Source organism: Schistocerca cancellata, chromosome 1, assembly GCF_023864275.1.
Source record: "Schistocerca cancellata isolate TAMUIC-IGC-003103 chromosome 1, iqSchCanc2.1, whole genome shotgun sequence".
Taxonomy (NCBI): Eukaryota; Metazoa; Arthropoda; class Insecta; order Orthoptera; family Acrididae; genus Schistocerca; species Schistocerca cancellata.
The window spans coordinates 733,457,986-733,477,987 of record NC_064626.1 but is presented as its reverse complement, the minus strand read 5'-3'; the positions used below and the strand labels follow the sequence as shown (position 1 = coordinate 733,477,987).

Here is a 20,002-nt window from a genome sequence, read left to right as displayed (position 1 = left end):
CCTGCATAGCTCTTTTCAATCAACAAAAGCTTCACAGTTTAACTGAGTATCTAGATTGATAGCTGTAACTCGCCTCATTGATGATGGCAAGATAATGTCATCCTCAATGGTAAAGAAATGCCTAGCGGAATCTTTGCTACATGTTCTTATTGGAATAGCTTCATCAATGTGGAAGTCTGAAATTCCATAGTCTATGACTGATTGTGACACCTCCAAGAAGTCCCATCCAAGAGCAACATTATGACTACAGTCTGTTAAAATTACAAAATTCTGTCATTGATAATTATCCTTGCAATGTATGTTCCTGTCAGTTGGATGCATTTCCCATGATACTTACTTTCATATCATGGAGCATAGTTTTCTGTAGCCGGTGGTAAATAAGCATTCAACATTAGAGAAAAGAAAGCCCCTGAGTCGACTGGGTGTCCATTGATGATAATTTCAATAAGATTTCCTGATGGCTTACTAACTGTTGTCCAGGGTGGTGGCCTCACCTTCTGCTTAGATTTCCTGAATTCAGCTTCTAGGTGAGTGGCTGATACTTTTGCATGATAACAGGGTGCAGTTATGGCAGATTGGGGCTTGATCTCATCCAGGGTACAAGAATGGGCTTCATCCCACAGGTTGATTATAATCGTTGGCAATTGGCTGGTGTGAATGGAGCTGTTGTGATGGTTGAAGTCTTGGGGCATAATAGTCATTGAACATTTGTTGTCTTTCTGTGAAGTAGTATACAGCATATCCAGGGCATCCACAGTTGAAAGAAACTGGAATATTATTCTCTGTCCTCCAAATGTCTGCTCTTTGGTGGTGCATTACATTTGACAGAGGAGTTAGTTGTATTGTGTCAGTTGTAGTTGCATTGGTCACAACCTGGATTGTCATGTGGTGGCTGTAGCACAAGTTTGAGTTGGCAAGAGTCCATTCTACATAGCACATTCAACTGGTGGATGAGATTGGTGCTGAAGATTGATGCACCTATTCTTTGACATTCTCCATTACCTGCTGATATATGGGTTCAACATTAATGGCAGCTATCTCTTGTATTCTTGCTCTTACATTTCTGGCTGCTATAAATTACTCTACCTCTTCTCTTACTACTTAGTGTATGGGAGAGGCAAGGTCATGGTGCTCTTCCACATCTGCAACAGAGACCACTTTTGGGACTCGATCATACCTCTTTTGTCTGACTTTTTCTGTTGAATTGCCTTTTACTAGTGTCAGTTGATGAATTCCTCTGCAGTTGTGACATTCTTTATGTGGAGAGCTAAGTACAATTCTTCTTCATCTCCTTTCATCAAATATGAGATTTTATTGGGTTCTGTCAAATTTGGATTCACAATGTTGCACACATACCAAACACTCTCTATAGACTGTGTCATTTCACCATTATGTTGGGCCCTGTTCTTCAGTTGTTTTTCTGCTTAGTGGACTAGGTGTAGATTTTCAGCAAATACTTCCTTCATTTCAGCCTGGAATTTGTCCCCATCATAGAGCTTCTCTTCATTGTTCTCAAGCCATTGCTGGGCTGTGCCGTCTAACTAAAAGTACACATTTGCCTGTTGTATTTGGTGACTTAGTCATATTGTGTCAGGCATTTCATCGCATCCTGACCAGCCTCTCTGGAAAATATTGATGGATGCTTGAAATTCATTGGTTTCCTGAATGTATGGAACAATGGAATGGTATACTGCTTCTGTTCCAGTTCTTGCCCATGTCAGTGATGGATTTTATATTGCCTAATTGGAGATACAGCGATGTAGATATTTTGAAGTACCCAATTCTTTGTCACTAAACTTTGAAAAAACACACTACATGCAGTTCAGAACTTGTAAGGGGTGTCCCAAGAGTATATGTCTAACATATGATGACAAGAAGATAGAAGAAGTGGACAGTGTTAAACTCTTGGGATTACAGCTTGATAATAAATTCAACTGGGAGGAGCACACCACAGAACTGCTGAAGCGTCTTAACATATCTCTGTTTGCAATGCGAATTTTGTCAGACATAGGAGATATAAAAATGAAAAAGCTGGCATACTATGCTTACTTTCATTCCATAATGTCATATGGGATTATTTTTTGGGGTAATTCATCAAGCCAAGCTAAAGTTTTCCGGGCACAAAAACGTGCAGTAAGAGTAATATGTGGTGTGAACTCAAGAACATCCTGCAGAAGCCTGTTTAGGGAACTAGGGATACTAACTACTGCTTCCCAATATATTTATTCCTTAATGAAATTTGTCATTAAAAATATATCACTTTTTCAAACCAACAGCTCAATTCATGGAATCAATACTAAAAATAAGAATAATCTTCACAAGGATTTAAAGTCACTTAGTCTTGTACGAAAAGGTGTGCATTATTCAGGAACACACATTTTCAATAACTTGCCAGCAGCCATAAAAAGCTTAACAACCAATGAAATTCAGTTTAAGAGAAGCCTAAAGGATTTATTAGTGGCCAACTCCTTCTACTCCATTGATGAATTTCTTAGTAAAACCAAGTATATAAGTACAACATAACTTCTGCACAATTTCAGTGCAGTAATGTGTTCATTGAAAATTTGTGTGTGTGTGTGTGTGTGTGTGTGTGTGTGTGTGTGTGTAAGTATAATCTAACTTCTGCACCATTTCAGTTCAGTAATGTGTTCATTGTAAATAAGTATTACAGTAGTTGTATTACAGGTTTATTACCTTAGAAATAAATAAAAACTTCTTTATTTTAAATTCAGTGCATTAGTATTTGTAAAATGACTCTTAGTGTTCATTAAAAAATGACGATCATTCCACTTGGGACCTGTGGAATGGTACATTAGCTTACTTGTCTTAGTTGTAAATATTTGTCGTTTATTGTTATTTTTCTGACGTGTTCCAAATCCTGGAGGACCTCCTCACTACGGATCAATTGGAATGAAAGTAAATCTAATCTCTAATCCAATTATCCACCGAACAGTGTTGCACCATAACCACAATTGAGTCCAAATTTGAAAGCAGGGTCTTCAGTAAAGTACCAAACTTAGCATGGAAACCATCACCTTACAGCCAGAACAGAATTCCTGGTTGGGGAGTGCTGCTTTTTATTCAGACATAGAATATGTTACAACAACAATGTTACAACATAATGAATTTCAGGAACTGACTGAAAATCATAAAAATTAAATAACAAATATTTATTGGTGATGTGGTATGAACTGGTGATCCACAGCACAGTAACCACTATTCCACAACACATGCAGTACAGGTCAAAACAATATACCACTTGCATTTCACATTAGCCTATTATGTTCATATGTGCTTACATTTACCATAAAAGCTTACTACTATCAATTTTGGGTTTTAGTCAGTCTTCTGTATCTAGTATTAAGTGAGCTCCATGCTGTTTAGCTGTGCTCCATATTTTGCCACTTAACTGCAAGTACCTCACTGATTGATCTCTAGGATTTAAATATTCTTATTTGTGGACAGCAGTTCCGTGTGTATCACATTAATACGTCAGAGTCTCTTACAGCAGTCATTATCAGGACTGGATGGAGTGCTGCCTAATAAAAAAAATATGTATGTATAAAAAAGAAACAAACCTTATGTGCACCCCATATAGAATCAGCTATGTTGTAGAAGTATCTGATGGAAATCGCTTTGTGTACGCTTTCCACATTTAAAGCGTACATTAAAAATGTTTGTTTAATGTGTAATTATGTCTTCTCTTTGTAAGTGTTAGTGCATTCTTGTGAATCAATGTTATCCCTGTAATAGGAGAAACGTGAATATGGACCAGGAATACGAAGATCACCTATTATATTGGCAAATCCTGATCGGGACTCTGTGCCAGAAAAAAATAAGCAGCCAACACAGCAGCAGCATCAAACGACAATTATTCTTCGAAACAGGGAGGGTAACTCATTTCCTACCCAGCGACCCAGTTCCAGCAATGCTGTAAGGTATGAATTTTTTCTAACAGCAGTCACCAATACAGCGTTGTCCTGTTTGAAGTAGCTGATGTAGCTTTGAATATTTGTTATTTATTTTTTCATTGAGTTTTTTTGTTACATTTGTTTAACTTTACAAAATGAATAATATGCTGTTATAATGATTAATTTAATTTCGTAAGTTCACATTGGAAGAAAGTAATTAATAGTGTAGTGTTACAAGAATTTCCGCGCAAATTCTAGAATCACTCGTCCTTCCACTGTCTCGAACACATGATATTTTAGATGTGAGTGGGAGAAAGGAACCCTATCTGCTGCATGTTGCTTGTCTGTGTGTGCGGGTGTGAAATCAGTCGTGAGCAAAAGGTTGAAGCGGCGGTAGAACGGCACTGACAAGTACTTGTCGGTTGGGCCATGGAAGCCGTAATGAAAGCACATGGCAGCACCAAGGAACTTCTGTGTTATTCTGTGCTATTTTGTAACTGTGACTATTGTTAATGACGAAAGAACAATTGAGTGAAAAAAGATTTTTAGTAACTTTTATCTTGGACTTGCTGGGGGCAAGACATATTTTATGATATGTTTGTAGTAGAGACATGGTTGTTAAGTGAACTCTTTTCTAAATGGACTTAGATCTGTTTCTAATGTGAGACGATACGAGTTACTTACAAGAAATTAAATGTTTATGTGCAGCATGTGAATTTTGTTCTTACGAAGCTCAAATATACCGATAGTTATTGAAAAGTATTCTTCGGGTACCGAATTATTTCGCAAGTGGTGAGAGTGTCTTTGAGGTTCCTGTAACTAGCATCATTCTTCAGAGAAGAATTTTGTAGAGATTCCAGGAGCCAGCTATCTAGAGAAGAAGAGTGCTGTGCATTCCCAAGTAAGTCAACTTGTGTAAGAAAAGTGGGGAGTTTGCACATACACTACACTCACTTTGTCGTCAAAAATGTTAGAATGCGGTGAATGGTGAAAAAGGACTTGAAAAACAGGGATTTTAAGACCAAAAACAAGAAAGGTGGATGTTGTATATTGTCATAGCAACAAAACCAAATGTGGTAAAGAATTTGCTCTGAGACTTCAGAACATGACCAAGTATTCACAAGAGAAAAAATTTGAATTGAGAAATAGTGAAGAAGATTCCAGTGTGTTACTCTAAGAAGAAATACGCCGAGATCACTCTGATTAAGATGATCTGATGTAGGAAGTATACAGCTCTCACATGATTCGCGGAGATGCAGATGTGGAAACCAACATCTGATGCCGCTGGCGCCAGTTGCTGTTCACCAGCGCTGACATGCTTCCACTTCCGCTCATCGACGCCTACGCGTAAACCAACAACTGATGCCGCCGGCACCAGCTGCTTATCACCGGTGCTGACCTGCCGTCATATCCACTCACCTAAGCTGTGAGAATTCTACGCCGGGTGAGCGCAAAATAGAACTTTAGTACCTTATCAAGAAGTGATATAAACCATTTAATGGACTTCGTTAGTGTAGTTATTACACTTACAGTTAATTTTTAAATTCTCACAAGGTCTGAAGCTTGTAGAATCATGGGTCATGTTCAGCAAATTGGAGAGGCGTCAGAACTGGCCATGGCTATGAGAATTACTAAAGAAGGGCATGACTGGTCTGAATTAGTAAATCTAATCAAAGCTCAGCGTATACAATTAGGCTTACTGAATTGTCGATTAGATGATCAAAGTAAAACTTTAAATGCTAAGTTAGATGACCAGAGTCAGCAGTCAAATGCTCAGAATGAAACTCTAAGAAAAGAATTAGGTTTGATACATTCTAGTTTAGATGCTCAGAGTGAAGTTCTAAATAACCAGAGTGACACCTTGAATAGTCAAGCAACAAATCTAGGTTTGTTAAATACCAAAGTGGACTCGCAGAGCAAAGAATTTGGTAATCTATGTGAAGGGATGGATGCTTTAAGGACTGAATTTGACACCTTAAATATTAAAGTAGAGGATTTGAAATTAACACTTAGAGAAGGAATTGATCAATTCCAGATTTGGCAAAAAAATTAGAATTTGATATTGGGGAAAAAGTAATATGATTGAGTCCGAAATTAATGAAAAGTTGGGATCATTTGAAAATGTGTGTAACATTAAGTTTAATACAGTAAATCAGAGATTGAATACTTTAAAAGAGAGTATTGAAAAGCAAGATAAGTTAATGCCAATAATCCAACCGCAAATTATAGGTGTAAGTACGTGAGTGGATAATGTAGAAAGAAGCTCCCAAGAGAAGATAGTAAACTGTGATATAGTAAATATAAGTCTCTTTCAAATTCTGAGGGTGGCAGGGGTAAAATACAGGGAGCGAAAGGCTATTAGGGAAGCAGTGGTTGGGAAGGGAGTGAGACAGGGTTGTAACCTATCCCTGATGTTATTCAATCTGTATATTGAGCAAGCAGTAAAGGAAACAAAAGAAAAATTCGGAGTAGGAATTAAAATCCATGGAGAAGAAATAAAAACTTTGAGGTTCGCCGACAACATTGTAATTCTGTCAGAGACAGCAAGGACCTGGAAGAGCAGTTGAATGGAATGGACAGTGTCTTGAAAGGAGAATATAAGATGAACATCAACAAAAGCGAAACAAGGATAATGGAATGTAGTTGAATTAAATCTGGTGATGCTGCCGGAATTAGATTAGGAAATGAGACGCTTAAAGTAGTAAAGGAGTTTTGCTATTTGGGGAGCAAAATAACTGATGATGTTCGAAGTAGAGAGGATATAAAATGTAGACTGGCAATGGCAAGGAAAGCGCTTCTGAAGAAGAGAAATTTGTTAACATTGAGTATAGATTTAAGTGTCAGAAAGTCGTTTCTGAAAGTATTTGTATGGAGTGTAGCCATGTATGGAAATGAAACATGGACGATAAATAGTTTAGACAAGAAGAGAATAGAAGCTTTCGAAATGTGGTGCTACAGAAGAATGCTGAAGATTAGATGGGTAGATCACATAACTAATGAGGAGGTATTGAAAAGAATTGGAGAGAAGAGAAATTTGTCGCACACCTTGACTAGAAGAAGGGATCGGCTGGTATGGCATATTCTGAGGCATCAACGGATCACCAATTTAGTATTGGAGGGCAGCATGGAGAGTAAAAATCATAGAGGGAGACCAAGAGATGAATACACTAAACAGATTCAGAAGGATGTAGTTGCAGAGGGTACTGGGAGATGAAGAAGCTTGCACAGAATAGAGTAGCATGGAGAGCTGCATCAAACCAGTCTCAGGACTGAATACCACAACAACAACAAGTAGTTTGAAGGAACAATTTGAAGGGGTTATAGATTGAGAAGTCACCGAGAGAATAACATCTGGGAACATGTCGCCTATTGTTTCTTCTGAAGTTTCAGATACCTGAAAGGTTATAGATGACTTGTAGAAAGAATTTGAACTTATCCAGGACAGGATAACTTCGTCCAATGTTGTGTTAACCAGTGAAGTAGTTAATTATTTACAATGGGGAGTGAATTCAGGGTTATCGAGAGAATTCCCTAAATTCAAACCCGATGGAGACGTGCACCCAACACATTTCTTGAAGAGGTTTAACCAAGCTTTGCCGAAAAATTGGGACGACTCTAAAAAGTTTGAATTTGCTGTGGGTTACCATCTAGGAGAAGCATCCTAATGGGGAACCAGAAATATTGATAACTTTTCGTCTTGGGGAGATTTTCAAAAGAAATTTACAGAGAAGTATTGGTCTGCAAGTGCCCAAGTGAATTTAATATCAGGTCCATGGGATCCGGGCGGAGGCATTTATCCCCCAGGGACGTTCTGAGTTAACGAGCGGAGTGATGATCATTGGATCCCGAGTTGTTTTTGGTGTTTCTTCGAAAATAGTTTTTCCTTACTGAATTCCCTTCAAATCTTAAACTATTCTGTCATCTATTTTTAAAATCTTAAGCTATTGAATAATCTTATTACCTAGAAAACTGGATATGACTACAACTTTTGAGAATCACAGAATAAGCAAGAAAGTGATCTATAGAAATGAAGTGAAATGAATAGAATATTTTATATGTGTATAAAATGTTATATAATATGAAGAGCTAAATAATTATTTTACAGTAGCGTATAGATTTTTATATTTTATATAAAAATATTTGATACTTTTTATGAGATGTGATGTAAATGGGAGGGTTTGTATCAATTTTGAAAGGGGTGGGTATTGTAAAGCATGATTTACACCAACAGATAAATCATTACTTACACAAAACACACATACAGACAACCCTCGCAAACAAGTGTGCCTGATACTACACCATTTGCCGTTTCCATAGGGTTGCTACCCCCTGTGGATCCGGGTAAGAATAGGCCCGTGGTATTCGTGCCTGTCGTAAGAGGCGACTGAAAGGAGTCTCCAACATTTCGGCTTTTCTGCGTTTGACCTCCACCTTTTCTAAATTTCTGTTGATAGTGCATGCCATTTGGAGAAGGACACCTTACATGGTGTTCTTTGTTTGTCCATTGCGCGCTGAGATCTTGCATGCTGCTTATTGTCGTGGCAGGCTTGGCCCCCTCAGTCTTGTAGGTTGCCTACTTCTTGTATCCTGCGCTGTACTGTCCTTTACGCATCCAATAATTCTGGACCATTTTGGCACCCGAAATCCATTGCGGTAGCCAGTCCATTGTGGTGGGGTTGTCCAGTACCCTCTTGGTGGTAGTCCCCTGACAACACAGGGATTGCGCCGCTGATGCATGAGCTACGACCTCCCCACATTTGCCAAGGAGTAGGTGCCCATCCTTTCTGAGGCACCGGGGCTCCCAGCAATGGCCATCCCACCAGGTGGCCCTTGCTGCGGCTAGGTGGCACTTGTGGGGAAAGCCTGTGATCGGAGTGGGTGGCATCAGAGAGGATGATCCGCAATAAAATGAGTTAAATCGACTCAAGCTGGTGGTCGCTCGGCCCCAGCAGTCTCAGAGCACTTACGAAATGAATTGGATACTTCGACTTATGATTCTCGGATGTTCCCTGCACTGGCCACACCTTTGGAGGACTGTAGGGTGACTCAATCTCATGAGCCGTATTCGCCTTGGTACCTAGTTTGCTGCAGGACTGATGCAGAGACCTTTCAGGCAATGAAGCCCCAGTTTTTCATAGGCCACCTTGAAGATAGGTTTGGGGAAGTGGCGGCGCTGTCTAAAATGTGCAGTGGGGCGATTTTGATCCAACCGGCCTCCCCAGCCCAGTCGCGGGCGTTGCTTGGCTGTGACAAGCTGGGTGATATCCCCATCTCAATTACTCCCCATAAAGGCCTTAACTTGGTCAAGGGTCTTATTTTCCACTGTGACCTCCTTTTGCTGTCGGATGAGGAGCTATGCGTCAACTTAGAGTGACGAGGTGTCCACATTGTCTGGTGCGTGCATAGGGGACCCAAAGACAACAGGATTGCTACCGGTGCCTTCATTTTTGCCTTTGAGGGTGACTCGTTGCCTGAAAAGGTCAAGGTGATGGTTTACCGTTGTGACGTGAAACCATATGTCCCTCCCCCTAAGGGGTGCTTCAAATGTTGGAAGTTTGATCACATGTCTTTTCGTTGTATTTCCAGTGCCTCACGCAGGGATTGCAGTTGTCCTCTGCACCCGGGGGCTCCATGTGTGCCACCTTCCACTTGTGTCAACTGTGGGCTGCACCACTCCCCGTGCTCGCCTGACTGCCCTGTTCTACATAAGGAGTGACGTATCATGGAAGTAAAATCTCTGGACAGGCTCACCTATCAGGATGAAAAAGATGAAATATGTATGACTTCATCCTGTGCAGATGATTACGTCGTATGCTGCAACTGCAACTTTGTTGCCCCTGGTGGCAACGGCTCTCCTTACGGGATGCTGTTTCTTTTAGCACTCCCAAGGTGCCTCCTTTTGGAGACCAACCCCTCCAAACTGATGGGGATATTGGACCCCCCCCCGAGCCGGAGGTACACCAGCCTCCTCCAGCTTCTCTCGCGCAGAAAGGGTTCCTTGGAAGTTTGCCTTCTAAGGCCGCCTCCAGCACGACAGCTGACATCAGTCAGTGGCGGATCGAAGAGCTTCCTGCTCTTCATCTGTCCCTGACGCTCCTTCTGAGTCTCCCTCCCAGGTTGCTCCTTAGGAGCAACGGGAAGAAGAACAATATGCTGGGTCAGACGGGCGAGGTTCAGGTTGCCTGTGTGCTCCCTGTTCCTACCAGCTCTGAGTCTGAGGATGATTTGCAGATTTTGGCGCCCCCGACGACCTCAATCTCGCCCTACCTCTGATGCACTGATTCTAGATTCTGGCTCTCCTTCAGTGGTGGTCGATGACCCAGCGGTGTAATCTGCCTCCTTGTTCCCTTCACACCTTTTTCGGCCATGGACAGTGTCATCCTCGAGTGGAATTGCAGCGGTTTTTTCCACCACTTTGCTGAGCTCCGACAACTTCTCAGCCTCCACCCTTTCTTCTTCATTACTCTCCAGGAAACTTGGTTTCCAGTGTTTCGAACCCCCGCCCTTCGTGGCTATTGGTATTATTATAAGAATCGGTCATCTTATGAGAGGGTATTTGGTGGAGTCTGCGTTTATGTTCTTCACTCTCTTTACAGTGAGCGTGTCCCTCTTCAAACACCTTTAGAGGCTGTTGCTGTTAGGGTGTGGATGCCACAGGCTGTTACTGTCTTTAGCCTTTATCTTCCACTGGATGGTGATATCCTGCAGCATGTATTGGCTGCACTGGTGGCCCAGCTGCCACCACCTTTTCTGTTGTTGGGTGACTTTAACGTCCATAACCTTTTGTGGGGTGGATTGGTGGCAACGGGCCGAGGCACTGTTATTGAGCAGGTGTTGGTGCAGCTTGACCTTTCTCTCTTAAATGATGATGCCTCCACACATTTCAGTGCGGCACATGGCACATACTTGGCCATCGGCCTTTCAGTCTGCAGTCCTGGCCTTCTACCATCTATCCATTGAAGGGTGCACGACGACTTGTGCAGCAGTGACCACTTTCCGATTTTTCTGTCACTGCCGCAGCATCATTCTTCTGGGCGTCTCCCCAGGTGGGTTTTGAATAAGGCTGACTGGGACTCATTTGCCTCTATTGCCGCTATTGCACCTCTTTCTCATGACGCCATTGATGTAGTGGGTCACACGGTAACCACCGGCATCATTTCTGTGGCGGAATCTGCAATCCCGTGCTCTTCTGGGTCCCCTCGGCAGAGGACTGTGCCTTGATGATCACCGGAGATCTCTGAGGTGATTCGAGATCGCAGGCAGGCCCTCCAGTGTCATAAGAGGCACCCATCCCTGGGCCACCTTATTTCCTTTAAGTGTGCCTTATTCACCGATGGAAGCAGGGGTGCTGGGAAAGGTATGTCTCCACCATTGGCATCTGTACCTCTCCATTGCAGGTTTGGACGAAGATTAGGCGACTCTATGGATATCAGACCCCCTTCAGCATACCTGGGCTTTCACTGAAAGGAGCAGTCTGTACTGAATCAGACATAAACTCTTAGCATAACATTATGCTCAGAGTTCTGCTTCTACGAATTACCCGTTGGCCTTCCACTCCCTGAAAGAGTAGTTGGAACATCAGAGCCTTTCATTCCATACGCGCCACTCCGAATAATACAATGCTCCTATCAGTGAGTGGGAATTCCAAAATGCCCTAGCTGCTTGCCCTGATATGGCTCCCGGGCCGGATCGCATCCACTATCAGATGCTCAAACACCTCTCGGTGGACTGCCAGCGACACCTCCCAGACCTTTTCAACCGTATCTTGGTTGGGGGTGAGTTCCCATCACAGTGGTGGGAAAGCATCGTCACACCAATGTTGAAATCTGGCAAGAACCCACTGGAGATGGACAGCTCCCACCCTATTAGCCTCACCACATTCTGTGCGAGTTGCTCGAATGCATGGTGAGCCGGAGGTTGAGTTGGCTACTTGAGTCTCGCGGCCTTCTGGCTCCGTCTCAGGGTGGGTTCCATAAGGGCGGCTCTGCCACCGATAATCTGGTTTGCCTGGAGTCTGCCATCCATATGGCATTTGCTTCCAGTTCTCGGCTGCCAAGACTTACATCATGCATTTCTGCTGGCATCGCACTGTTCACCCTAAGCCACGACTTTATCTTGATGGCAAACCTCTTGCCATAGTGGAGACTCATTGGTTTTTAGGCTTGCTTTTTGATACCTCATATTAGGCAGCTTAAACAAACGTGCTGGCGCCATCTTAATGCTCTTCGTTGCTTGTGTCACACCAGCTGGGGTGCCAATCAGTCTACCCTTCTCCAACTGTATCACACATTGATTCAGTCCCATCTCGATTATGGGAGTCTGGCTTATGGTTTGGCATCGCCTTCCGCATTGCGGTTGCTTGATTGCATCCAACTCACCACTGGAGCTATCCCCACGAGCCCTGTTGCCAGCCTACTTGTGGAGGCTGGTGTCCCTTCGTTGCAGATCCGGCGCCAATGACTGCTGGCCACTTAAGCTGCGCATGTTTGTAGCTTGCCCAGGCATCCCAATTACCATCTCCTGTTCCCCAACTCGGTCGTCCATCTTCCGGAACGGCGGCCCCAGTCGGGGTGTCCGATTGAGATTTGCATCCAGTCTCTTCTCTCTGGGCTTGAGTTTTTCCCTCTTCAACCTCCTTTCCAGGCCCATGTCCGTATACCCCCATGGTGTGTGCCCGGTCCATGTTTTCAGCTGGATTTGGCGCAAAGTTCGAAAGATTCAGTCCTTCCTGAGGTCCTTCGCCGCCACTTTCTTTCCATCCTTGCTGCATTTGCCAGCTCCACCATAGTCTATACCGATGGTTCAATGGCTGCTGGTCGAGTTGGTTTTGCTTTTACTCCTGGGTATCACTCTGAACAACGCTCGTTACTAGATGGCTGCAGTGTTTTCACTGCAGAGCTGGTAGCCATCTCTTGTGCCTTCGAGTATGTTCGCTCCTGCCCAGGTGAGTTCTTTTTCATCTGTAGTGACTCCCTGAACAATTTACGAGCTATTGACCAGTGTTTCTCTTGCTCTCATTTGGTGATGACTACCCAGGAGTCCCTCCATACTCTTGCCCATTGCAGGTGCTCCGTGGTTTTTGTGTGGACCCCGGGTCATGTCGGCATCCCGGGTAATGAATGGTTGACTGGCTGGCCAATCAGGCTATCTGTGCACCAGCCCTGGAGATTGGCTTTTCGGAGTGTGATCTCCAGTCAGTTTTGCAGCAGAAGGTCCTTGGCGCCGGGGGTGCTGAATGGCGCACCCTGCCTTCTCCCAACAAAGTTTGGGTCGTCAAGGAGTGTACCGGTATGTGGCGCTCCTCCTTGCAAGCCTCTCGCAAGGACTCCGTTGTCCTCTGCCGGCTACACATGGGCCACACCTGGCTGACGCATGGTTATTTATTGCACCGTGAGGATCCAACTCTTTCACTGTGGTTCAGCATTGACAGTGGTTCACATTTTATCCGCTTTTAACTGTGCTCAGAAAGACGTTTGCGCTGCCTGATACTCTCCCTGCACTTTTAATAGATGATGCTGCTATGGCAGGCTTAGTTTTGAGTTTTATTCGCACAGGGGGCTTTTATTGCTTGATCTGAGAGTTTGTGTCCTTTTTGTGTTGAGTATCGCCTTTGGCCTACGGTTTTAGATTGGGGTTTTTAGTGTCTCTCTTGGTGGCTGGATCTTTTTTTCCATGGTCAGCCAACCACTGTAACACCTTGTGTATTTTTAATTCCTCTTTTTTGGTCTTTGTCTATGTCTTTCTTATTCTGTCTCGTCCCTTGTCATCTCCGTTGCTTGTTTTTCATCCTTAAGGGTGTTTCATGGTCATGGAAGAAGGGACCGATGGCCTTTGTAGTCTGATCCCTTAAACCCCCACAAACCAACCAACCATAGAGTTGCTAAGATTTCCTTCAGGGACCTCAAGGGAAAAGGTAGGAATGCCTGTTCTGTAGGAAATGATTCAACACCGAACCTCCTCCGGCATCTCACTCAAGTACCTGCGAGGTAGGGATCCTAGGGAAGGGGGTTGTGGGAAGGGTTTCCTGTCCTGGCAGCTATCTCCTTTCTCTGCTTCGATCTTAGCAAGCAAACCTATTTTTTTTTTCCTTTCTTACTTCTCATTTGAGGACCTATCTTTCCATATTCACTAACTTCTATCGCTGAAGTCCTTCCCGGTTTCCTTGGTTTCAACATAAATCTTGTCTTTAGATAAGAAAGCTGAAGAATCAGACTACGTGAACACACATCCACATACACACAAGAAGACATTTAAACACAAACATTGATATTAAAGACTAGAAACCTGTTGCAATGTGGGAAATATATATATATAAAAACCATCATGCACATACATGAGTATCTAAAAACAAAGGCAATTCTGCATGGAATGTACAGAAGAAAGAGGTGTGGACGGGGAAGGGGAAAAAAAAAAAAAAAAACCCGCAAGCAGGAGTGGAATTGGTCATGGTACTCATCTAAGAAAAGTGAGTATTTAGAATAGAAGTTGAGAAGTAGAGAAGTAGAGGAGGACACTAGGGATTAGATAAAGTATTATGAAGTATATGTGAGCTGTAGAGTAGATTTGTAAGTTTACCAGAAAATACTTAATTGTAGTATACATAGGAATGTATACTGTGGTAATGAACCATGAGGCCTACTCATACAGGATAAAGGGGCATACCCAGGATTTGCTAAGTAAATGGGGCTAATAGAAATCCTTGGGTAACAGAAGAGAGATTGAATTTAATTGATGAAAGGAGAAAATATAAAAATGCAGTAAATGAAGCAGGCAAAAAGGAATACAAACGTCTCAAAAATGAGATCGACAGGAAGTGCAAAATGGCTAAGCAGAGATGGCTAGAGGACAAATGTAAGGATGTAGAGGGGCATATCACTAGGGGTAAGAGAGATACTGCCTACAGGAAAATTAGAGAGACCTTTGGAGAAAAGAGAACCACTTGCATGAATATCAAGAGCTCAGATGGAAACCCCGTTCTAAGCAAAGAAGGGAAACCAGAAAGGTGGAAGGAGTATATAGAGGGTCTATACAAGGGCGATGTTCATGAGGACAATATTACAGAAATGGAAGAGAATGTAGATGAAGACGAAATAGGATATATGATACTGTGTGAAGAGTTTGACAGAGCACTCAAAGGCCGAAGTTGAAACAAGGCCCCGGGAGTAGACAACATTCCATTCGAACTACTGACAGCCGTGGGAGAGCCAGGCCTAACAAAACTCTACCATCTGGTGAGCAAGATGTATGAGACAGGCAAAATACCCTCAGACTTCAAGAATAATATAATAATTCCAATTCCAAAGAAAGCAAGTGTTGACAGATGTGAAAATTACCAAACTATCAGTTTAATAAGCCACAGCTGCAAAATACTAACACGAATTCTTTACAGACGAATGGAAAATCTGGTAGAAGCTGACCTCAGGGAAGATCAGTTTGTATTCTGTAGAAATGTTGGAACACGTGAGGCAATACTGACCCTACGACTTATCTTAGAAAATAGATTAAGGAAAGGCAAATCTACATTTCTAGCATTTGTAGACTTAGAGAAAGCTTTTGACAATGTTGACTGCAATACTCTCTTTCAAATTCTGAAGGTGGCAGGGGTAAAATACAGGGAGTGAAAGGCTATTTAACATTTGTACAGAAACCAGATGGCAGTTGTAAGAGTCGAGGGGCATGAAAGGGAAGCAGTGGTTGGGAAGGGAGCGAGACAGGGTTGTAGCCTATCTCCAATGTTGTTCAGTCTGTAAATTGAGCAAGCAGTAAAGGAAACAAAAGGAAAAATTTGGAGTAGGAATTAAAATCCATGGAGGATAAATAAAAACTTTGAGGTTTGCCAACAACATTGTAATTCTGTCAGAGACAGCAAAGGACCTGGAAGAGCGGTTGAACGAAATGGGCAGTGTCTTGAAAGGAGGATATAAGATAAACATCAACGAAAGCAAAACAAGGATAATGGAATGTAGTCGAATTAAAACAGGTGATGCTGTGGGAATTAGATTAGGAAATGAGACACTTAAAGTAGTAAAGGAGTTTTGCTATTTGGGGAGCAAAATATCTGATGATAGTTGAAGTAGAGAGGATATAAAATGTAGACTGGCAATGGCGAGGAAAGCGTTTCTGAAGAAGAGAAATTTGTTAACATCGAGTGTAGATTTAAGCGTCAGGAAGTCATTTCTGAAAGTATTTGTGTGGAGTGTAGCCATGTATGGAAGTGAAATGTGGACGATAAATAGTTTAGACAAGAAGAGAATAAAAGCTTTTGAAATGTGGTGCTACAGAAGAATGCTGAAGATTAGATGGGTAGATCAGATAACTAATGAGGGGGTACTGAATAGAATTGGAGAGAAGAGAAATTTGTGGCACAAATTGATTAGAAGAAGGGATCGGTTGGTAGGGCATATTCTGAGGCATCAAGAGATCACAAATTTACTATTGGAGGGCAGCGTGGAGGGTAAAAATCGTAGAGGGAGACCAAGAGATGAATACACTAAACAGATTCAGAAGGATGTAGGTTGCAATAGGTACTGGGAGATGAAGAAGTTTGCTCAGGATAGAGTAGCATGGAGAGCTGCATCAAACCAGTCTGTGGATTGAAGACAACAACAACTAACAACAACAACAACAACAACAACATGGGGCAGGCGTACCTACTTGGAGATAGGATGACCTGTGGCCTGAAAATATAGGAATGTTTTGTAAAGGGGCTTACCTACCAACGTGGAAAGAGGAAGCGCTCTCATAAGGTCAACCCACAAGAAATGTATAGGTACTGATCCTAGGGGAGAGGGACAGTATTGTGATGAAAGTCACAAAATTTTGTAGCAATTATTCTGGAAAGTTCGAATTCTAGGCGCAACGAGCATTATAACGATTTATGTAAGTTCACAAGTGTCAGAAAGAAGACTTTCATTTTGCTCAGAGTTCCTACATACACAACAGATAATGAAGGTAGTACATACTAAAGAAAAGGTAGTACAAAGGATACAAATAATAGAATACTCTAGTGTCATGAATACCTGCAGTTTACTATTGGAAATAAGGAAAGAGTCCTCACAATTCTTAAATATTAGAACAGATGACTAAAAACAGGAAAAAATGTTCAGGTTTTGATGTCAAGGTGAAATAATAACAGAATAAAGAATGCTCAGCTAAAGATTGTTCTAGAGAGAAAAAAGATTGTTGTTGAACTGAAAAATGTATGTAGAAACATGTATGAGGAAAGTACATTGTTATGATATGAAATGTTGTGAGTGATGCTATGTACATAATGATTATGTATAAAATATCACATGTCCGATCTGGGGAGGGGGGGGGGGGGGGAGATATGTAGTGATTCGAGAATTTCTACTTAAATTCTAGAACCACTCGACCTTCCACCATCTCAAACACATGATATTTTAGATGTGAATGGGAGAAAGGAACCGTGTGTATTGCGCATCACCTGTCTGTGTGTGTGCAGGTCCGAAGTTTATCTTGAGAAGATGGTAGATATGGCGGTCGAATGGCACCGAAAAGTACTTGTCAATTGTGCCTTGGAAGTTGTAATGAAAGCACACGGCGGAATCAAGGAGCTTCTGTGTTATTCTGCGCTGTTTTATAACTGTGACTATTGTTAGTGACAAGTACATTTTAGTTGAGAAGACTTTTAAGTAACTTTTAACTTGAACTTGCTAGAGGCAAGACATGTGTATGATTCCTGTATAATAGAGTTGTGGTTATCAAGCCAACTCTATTGTAAATGTAACCTAATTGTTTCTAATGTGAGATGACACAGATGACTTACAAGAAGTCAATTGTTTATGTGAGAAGTGTGAATTTTGTTCTTTGTGGAAGTTAAAATATACCAATAGTTGTTGAAAAGTATTCTTCGAGTACCTCATTATTTCACAAAGAGAGAGAGAGAGAGAGGTTCCTGTGACTAGCATCATTCTTCGGAGGAGTAGTTTGTAGAGATTCCAGAAGCCAGCTATCCAGAGAACAAGATCGGCTGCACATTCCCAAATAAGTCAACTCGTGTAAGAGAAGTGGGGAGTTTGCACATACACTTCACACACTCTTAGTTGTCAAAAATGTTAGAATAGGTTAATGTTATGTTTGAATCATACTCATTCTAAAATTGTAAAAAATTGAGAGGAGTGCCTTAGAATTTGTATCATTATTGGAGGCTAAACTTTCTTTCCTTGCCCAGATGCATTAAATAATTGTGATATTCAACACTGAAGTGGTTTTTCTAAATAAACCTCTAGTGTGAATTTTATAGGGAAGGGGAAAAGTCATGTTCACCAAATCTTGTGTCAATATTCAACTAAAATCCAAATATTTATGAAGTCTCCTGCAGAATAAGGACATAAGACACTGTTGAGGGTAATTCATTTGTCGTAGGGGAATGTTGAGCCCATTGGTCCATTTGGTGACTTTTAAGAGGCATCTGCTCATAGTGTCTAGTTGTTTGAATTTTTCCGTTTCTTTGTCTGCAATTTATGATGTCACAAGCAGGTCACTGATCTGCACAAGCACTTACTGCAGTTATCTGCATAATTTATTTACATAATTTCATGGTTCAACTACAAGATCTCTGTGAGGAACATGACCATATTGAACCCTCCTGCCTCCTCCCACTCTCCCTTATTCCCACCTACCTCCTGCTCAAAATTCTCATTAAGAGTAAAGGACTGGACTTCACAGATACAAGAAATAATAGTATTTGTGAAATTGATTCTGAATAATGCTTGGGGAACATTGTTAATATTAAAAACGTTTGTGCATTTGATATGCTACTGCTGACTGCTTCCATAGCTGAGTGGTCAGCACGCAAGAATGCCTTGTGAAGGGCCCAGGTTCAGTTCCTGGCCACGTCAGAGATTTCCCCCCTCGGAGACTGAGTGTTGTGTTGTCTTCTCTTCATAATCACTTAATCCTCATTGACACACATGTTGGCAGGGTGGCACCTGGCTATTGGTCTCCCTGATGGGAGGCCCTAGCCACTTGCACATATGCCATTGCCACTTAACCCTATCACAGTTGCTGCTGCTTCTACTACAGCCACCTCCACCACCTAATAAAACTGGTGTGGCAACATGTCACCATCACCCACTCCAGTTTCTTCAGTGTAAATGTATCCATACTTGTAAGAAAATTCTTCTGGACATTCAGAAGTGTTTCAGTACTGCTGTACCACCATCAGTGGACTCTGTTATTTGTACAATACATACGTTGTTACATGTTATTTGTACAATACATACGTTGTTACATGAGGTTTTTTACACTTGGTGTTAACAAATGCACATCTTAATTTCACATTCATTGAGTACCTGTATATGATTGTTTCTCATTTCATACATAATTGTTTACACGCTTTCTTACACAGTTTTTATTAAAATAGTCAAAATTATTTATTTTCTTTCTGGACTAAATTTATTGTAATGTCAATTAGCAACCACTGATACCTGTATGCATGTGTAAAATAAATTCTCATCTTTTGGCTGTAAAAAAAATTTACTACAGATCATATATTCTGCTGATTGTTATTGATTGCAGTCCCTTTATGTAAAAACAAGACAGTCACCTGTGGTGACAACAGAGCTGTAGGGGTGGTTCTTAAGAATTTGGAGGCCATCTAAAGGAAAATAATGTGGACAAATTGTTGATTTACTGCACTGAAGAATAAGGTCTCCATTCTCTCCTCAAAGACTAGAATTTTCAAATTTGGGAACATGCATCCTTATCTACTTATGTAGTAATCTGCTTGGAATATTATCATAATGAAACCAGATTTAATTGCCTGTAGCTGTGCTACTCACACAGTAATATGCACAATTTTTTCCCTTCCTTCCTTTCTTTTTTTCGCCATTGGCACAATGTGCAATTTTGTCTCTTTGTCGAGGAATGTAGTTTCTGCAAATAATGAAGTTTCCTCATATTAAAATGTTCTTGTGGAAAGACTTTCTAAATTTCAGACAAAGGAAAGCATTCCTCTGTTTCTTGATTTGATATATAAACTGATTTTGCACCAACAATTTACATGCTACCTAACATTTTCTTCATTGATTAATGGAGGAAGAAATAAAGTATCTGTTTAATGAAATGGA

The 20,002-nt window shown here is 41.6% G+C and overlaps 1 protein-coding gene across 2 annotated transcripts in view; it reads left to right on the top strand.

Moving 5' to 3' along the window:
- Window positions 1-20,002, top strand: part of LOC126185412 (nonsense-mediated mRNA decay factor SMG9) — a 103,594-nt gene that overhangs the window by 12,784 nt on the left and 70,808 nt on the right. For both annotated transcript variants that reach the window (XM_049928129.1, XM_049928128.1), the window contains exon 2: window positions 3,754-3,938. In XM_049928129.1, the coding sequence (XP_049784086.1) occupies window positions 3,754-3,938 (185 nt within the window). The remainder of the gene's footprint in view (window positions 1-3,753; window positions 3,939-20,002) is intronic.